The sequence below is a fragment of the Chenopodium quinoa genome, unplaced genomic scaffold (assembly GCF_001683475.1).
Source record: "Chenopodium quinoa cultivar QQ74 unplaced genomic scaffold, ASM168347v1, whole genome shotgun sequence".
Taxonomy (NCBI): domain Eukaryota; kingdom Viridiplantae; phylum Streptophyta; class Magnoliopsida; order Caryophyllales; family Amaranthaceae; genus Chenopodium; species Chenopodium quinoa.
Window position 1 is genome coordinate 2347547 of NW_018744991.1, and position 5942 is coordinate 2353488.

The 5942-nt window shown below is 28.8% G+C and overlaps 1 protein-coding gene across 2 annotated transcripts; it reads left to right on the forward strand.

The window, feature by feature from the left end:
* The first annotated feature begins 1370 nt into the window (after positions 1 to 1370).
* On the forward strand, positions 1371 to 3260 carry LOC110706936 (squamosa promoter-binding protein 1-like). 2 transcript variants are annotated; one of them, XM_021884935.1, is made up of 2 exons: positions 1371 to 1868; positions 2715 to 3260. In XM_021884935.1, exons 1-2 carry the CDS (start codon positions 1601 to 1603, stop codon positions 2837 to 2839), a joined length of 393 nt encoding a protein of 130 aa, XP_021740627.1. In that variant the 5' UTR covers positions 1371 to 1600; the 3' UTR covers positions 2840 to 3260. The 2 variants fall into 2 exon arrangements, 1 of the variants encoding a protein (XP_021740627.1); XR_002508412.1 differs by having other exon boundaries at positions 1657 to 1868; positions 2719 to 3260.
* Positions 3261 to 5942: the final 2682 nt, after the last annotated feature.

Sequence of the window (5942 nt, forward strand, 5' to 3'; positions counted from 1 at the left end):
GCCTTACTCTTTATTTGATTATTTCTGCATATTTTCTTTTTCTTATGTGACACCACTAAAAGATCAAAGATCAATCTTGCTCATCTAAAATGCCATAGTACTCCCTCTATCGCACTAGGTTTGTCTCATTTTTCTCTCATTGATTTTATCCTATACCCTTGTTGAAGAAAAGAGAAAGATATAAAGGCTAAAAAAAGAACAAATCGTAAAACCACTGAATACATTCCCTTAAACCAAATCTAGCTAAATATATACTCAATATAGTGAAACAACTCGATCATTTGAAATAATCTTAAAGAGACAGAGTGAAAGTACTCGTTTATAAATTAAACAATGACTAAAATGACATGCCTTGAGCAAGTTGTCTCTTCCCTAGCCTGTGACAGTTTTGACAAGATTGTCCATGCTTAAATAATGTGCTAAATCATAATCCGTCAATACAAATGTTAAATCAAGTAAATTAAATGAATTTTAGTCCTTGTATATTAATTATTATGCTAGAAATCTTATGTGACACTAGATAAATATATTCAATTTAGACATATCCAAAGTGAGTGTGGAGAGAGTGATAAGAAAAATCTTGGCTAAGCCAATTAAATGCGAAAGTGAATGTGAGAAAAGAACGTTTTTTACTAAAAAGGGTCAAGCTCATATATACGGAGATAAATTTGGTTAAATTTTAGTGGTACATCACCTGTCACAATTGTATAGTAGAAATTGTTGCACTATTACCTACCTACCATTTTTACCAATAATGACTAGAAAAAAAAAATTAATGACTAGGTAATACCGACAATTAATATATAATGATAGTGAATCATTTTTAGATATGTATGTTAGCAATAACAAAATTCATTTTTTGTACAATGTCAAAATAGTAATGATATATAAATAATTTTTTTTATTTGAATTGCTTCATAAAAGTTACTTAGTACTTATTTTAAATTGATTTGTGATAAAATTTTTAATATATTTCATTTAAGAGATTGCGAATAATTATCATGATCGATAATTGATAGATGTGAGGGTGGGGCTAATAAATAGTGAACTAACATGAGAGACAATTTTTTTTTAATAAAATAAATACATTATATATGTAACTATCTCAGGATCAATAAGCCTTATTCTCCAAACAAAATGATTGAGAATAAAGTAAAAAAGTCTCGACATATTAAAAATAATAAGAAATACATGAACCGTGTTGTTTTATGTTATCTTTGTTTGAGTTAATAAGCATTTTTGAATAGTGTCGAGTCACTGTTATTGACCTAGTATTTTTTTTCTATACCAACAACTTGCACTCAAATTAAATAAAAGAGATTTCCAGCTAATCTATAACATTAAACAACTAATAACGAAAGGTGCAAAAATAATGGAGAATGTGGTCCTCGGACATTGTTGTCCTTGTTTCACCATATAATCTCATTTTTATTCCTTTTTCTTAAGTTAGATAGCTAAGTATGTTGCCTTTATATATAATGAAAAGCCTTAAATCAAAGCTACCTTGATCTTTTTCCTACTCAACATTATATTTATAGCTACCGTTATCACTACAACTCTCTTCACTCTTGCTTGTTTTGCATTTTTGTAAGGAAAAAATATGGAAGGATATAGTAACGATGATGATCTAAGGGGGATCAATATTGTCTATTGCCAAGCAGACAATTGCACGGCAGACTTGACCGAGGCGAAGCGTTATCATCGCCGTCACAAGGTATGTGAGTTCCACGCCAAGGCTCCGGTGGTCATCGTGAAAACGAGTCATCAACGATTTTGTCAACAATGCAGCAAGTGCGTAACAACATTCCTCCTCCTTCACACCCAGAAATACTTCTACACTATATCTGTGCGTGTGAGCAAATTCTTAGGTACACCTACGGATATGTGCTCCTAGGCGACTAGCAACAACCATCAAGGAGTCGATCCTTTTGATCTTTAACTCCTTGATTAATTGTTGCGACATCATCTAGCTAGGTACTAGGTTTTTTTTAGTATGTATACCACGTACATCACAAACACAGCTGAATTATACTAAGTATAAGTCTTTCTAGCTAGTATCATTTCCTTAAAAGCATAATATAATGCCATTTCTTTTCTTTTTTTTTTTTTTGACACTTCATACAACATTTCATCAAAATCTGATCATCGGCCTCCTCTCAACATCAATTCCAATAAATTTATAATTATTGACATTGACTCTTCAAAGGTGATTCACTCTCAGAGCGAGGCTTAGTCATTCATCTCTGTAACAAGGATGTCTTTTCATTTTGTCGAGAATGGTTGTGCTCTATACCCTGTATTAGATTAATTTTAACTTTCAAATTTCAAATTCACAACAACAATTGATACCTTTTTTATCTACTTGGGATTTGGGAGTTTAAATTAATTAGTACTCCCTCCGTCCTTTTATTAGATTCCTATTTCTAGCATTTATTCCTTACATAAATCGAGAGAAATAGGGATCTAATTAAGGGCCAAAGGGAGTATAATTCATGACATAGGAATCCTTTGTACATATATGAAATAACCTACTTCAATGCATTAGTAAGGTTTGGAGATGACAATTACTGCATGTATGATTATCAAGTTCATTCTAAGCAATAGCTTGTTAAATTATTTACATGTACGCTATCATTAATTTCAATTCTTCACTAGCATTCTTAACAATAGAATGCCTATAACTTGACATATTCTAATTAGTGTATTGGTGTTAGCTAGGTTCCATGACCTATCAGAGTTCGACGACACGAAAAGGAGTTGCCGGATGAGACTAGCCGGACACAATGAAAGGAGACGGAAGAACTCCTACGATGTTTCAGGAGAACCCTCTGCAGTCTAAGGCTAAAGAGGGCAAGAGAGATCGATCGAGAAACCGGCCTGACGCGCAGCGGCGGATCATCAAGGGGGTGATTGTGATTATTATAGATTAAACCATAGATTAGGCCTACAATCAATGGCATAATCATTGGTTTTTTCTCTAATAGTGATTAATCATTCTTTTGAATGCTCTCTATCTTCTGTCAAACCCCATTCCTCTGTGTGATCTTTGTCCTACCCTAAATAATTTCCAGTTAAGATTATTCATGTTTTTTTTTTCTTTTTTTTTTTTTATATATTTTATTAATATTGTGTGAAATTCTTATGTTTTTGTACGTGATTAATTTCCATGCATTATCAATATGCTTCATCAATCCTAAGGTCGTTTCATGTACAAGTGTTTTTTTCCCCTAATTAATCAAGTGTAGTATTGTGGAGAGTTATTCCTTTTTTGTCAATTTTAAGTATTTTAATTAGCTTAGAACACAACAAAAGATAATATAGGAATCTATCGAAATAGTTTGTTTACTATGAATTGAATAACATATGAAGAAAGGGACATGATTAAGAAGATAAGTAATGTATATATATATATATATATATATATATATATATATATATATATATATATATATATATATATATATATATATATATATAAATCATACTAATTTCCAAATTAATAATCATGTCACAATAAAGGCAAGAAAAAGATGCTAAAATTAGAGGTTGTGATTTTAATTTGGATCAAACTATATTACTTGAAATTATTATATTGTCACTTACTAATATGCAATCATCATATTATTGATTTATAATAATATTAGTGGTCAATTTAGAATAAGAATATATAAAACTAATTATTTCATCTTTGTTGTGTGGACACTGGATAGAGGTAAATGGACAAGGTCGTTTCACAAGCTGACAACCTGATCTAGCTTAAGTTGGTAGATGGGGACCAAGTCCAACTTGTAAATTAAAGCAAGTAGGATGGTTGGTCCTCTAGATTGGTTATTCGGTCAGGGTCGATTCACAAGGCGTGATGGGTGGAGAACCCTGCATGACCAACGCATGAAGCAACAATATAGGAATGATCCCAAGTCTTAACAAGGTTTTTTTTTTTTTTTCTTCTGTGAGTGTGTGTGTGTTTTTTTTTTCATCAAGGTAATTACTTACTTATGATCAAATAATTAGGCTATGACAGATTGATCAGACATACGAGTATCAATTTGCACAATTTTGGCTCATGATCCACTCACAATTTGGATTGGTTCGAATTCTTCGAAATCGGGTAGGTTAATTTGGGCAAACCGGCCCCACTAATTACCATATTTATTATGCATGCCATAATTTATAGAGCGTATAATAGATATGAGTTTGGTACTCAATATACACGGAGTACTAAATTTGAATTGTATTAATATTGTTTTGTAGTTCTAAATTACTCATTGACTAGATAATTTTTTTACAAAAAGAAATTAAACACAATTTATGTTGTCAAATAAATAAATAAATAATTTATAAGTAATTACATTTTAACTTTAACCATAAGTTCAAATTAACATCATAAGGAGTATATCAAATTAATATAATATTATATAAATAAAGTATACATTTTTTGAGAGCATTCGGAGCACCACGTAAGAAATATACTTATTTCGACCAATAAGAAGAAAGATTTGTATTTTATTTTTGAATTAAAAAATTATTTCGCCACCTAGATAAAAGTAACGAATTAGATTTGATATATCTAAAATTTTAATGCCACGTAAATTATAATCCACGAATTAAATTATTTTAAAGTAAAAAATAAAGTAAAAATATAGGAAAAACTCAATTTATTAATATACTAAAAAATATTTAAATAATAAACACTTATAATAAAGTTTGATACCTATCATTATAAAATAAATTTTGATAGTATTTATGATAAGAAATACAAATTGTTCTTTAATTATAATTAAATTAAAATTTGTGATACCTACCATTATAAAATGACAAATCATACGACGCAAACAAAATTTCGTATCAATAAAAAACCCCCTATCAAGCGAATTTTGTGTTAGTAATTTTGTGTTAATTTTCGGTCATCGATGTAATTTGGGATACTCAACGATTATATGTTTATGTTTTATTTACTAAATATTTTTTTACATGCTGATCTAACACATCACACGACACAAATAAATTTTCATATCAATACAAAACCCCATCAAGAGAATTTTGTGTTAGTAATTTTGTGTTAGTTTTAGGTCATCAATGTCCGGGTAATTTTTAAAATCTTATGTTTAAATTTATATTTGTAATTATTAGTTACATTGTATTTATTTAGGATACTTAACGATTATTTGTTTATGTAATGACATACGATTAGATGTTGTATACTTAATATATGGATGTCTTTAATTTGGTTATTTTTGGAGATGATGAAAAAATTCCAATTATAGATTTGATTTTATATCACAACCATTTTTCATTTATTGGTAAATATATTGATTTATTTTATATAAATGTAAAGATTTAATTTATATCAATTTCAGTTTGGCTAACATTTCACGGTTCAATTTATCCATTGATGTAGTAGGTTGGTTGTGGACGAGGTTGGTGATTCTATCGAAATAAAAGATATGGTAAAACAATGAATAATGATTTAGGATTTAAATTATTAAAAATTTATCATTTCACATTAAAGATTTTATATAATGGAAAAAATATCTATTTACAATTTAAATATATTTAATAAATTCATTATAAATTATATAAAAAAATATTAAACTTTTGTAATTTTGTCTAAAATTATTAAATACAATAAATCATTATAATTAAAAATCTTACATGAAAAAACTGTACATCGCACGGGCTTCCATCTAGTATCATATACTTCGAAGATTTTTATAGCTATCTCAAGATATATTTATATATAATTAATTTAAGAAAAGAACAAAAGAATCTCAAATATAATTAGATATATTAATGGTATAAGGCATGCGAGGAGACCATTAAAAACAAAGTGTAATCATAAGAGACAGATGAAGCATGTTTTATGATGGTCAATATTCGATATTATTAGTACTAAAAGGATCATCACTTCATTGTATGAACCAAAGTCTCAACCACCTTTTTTA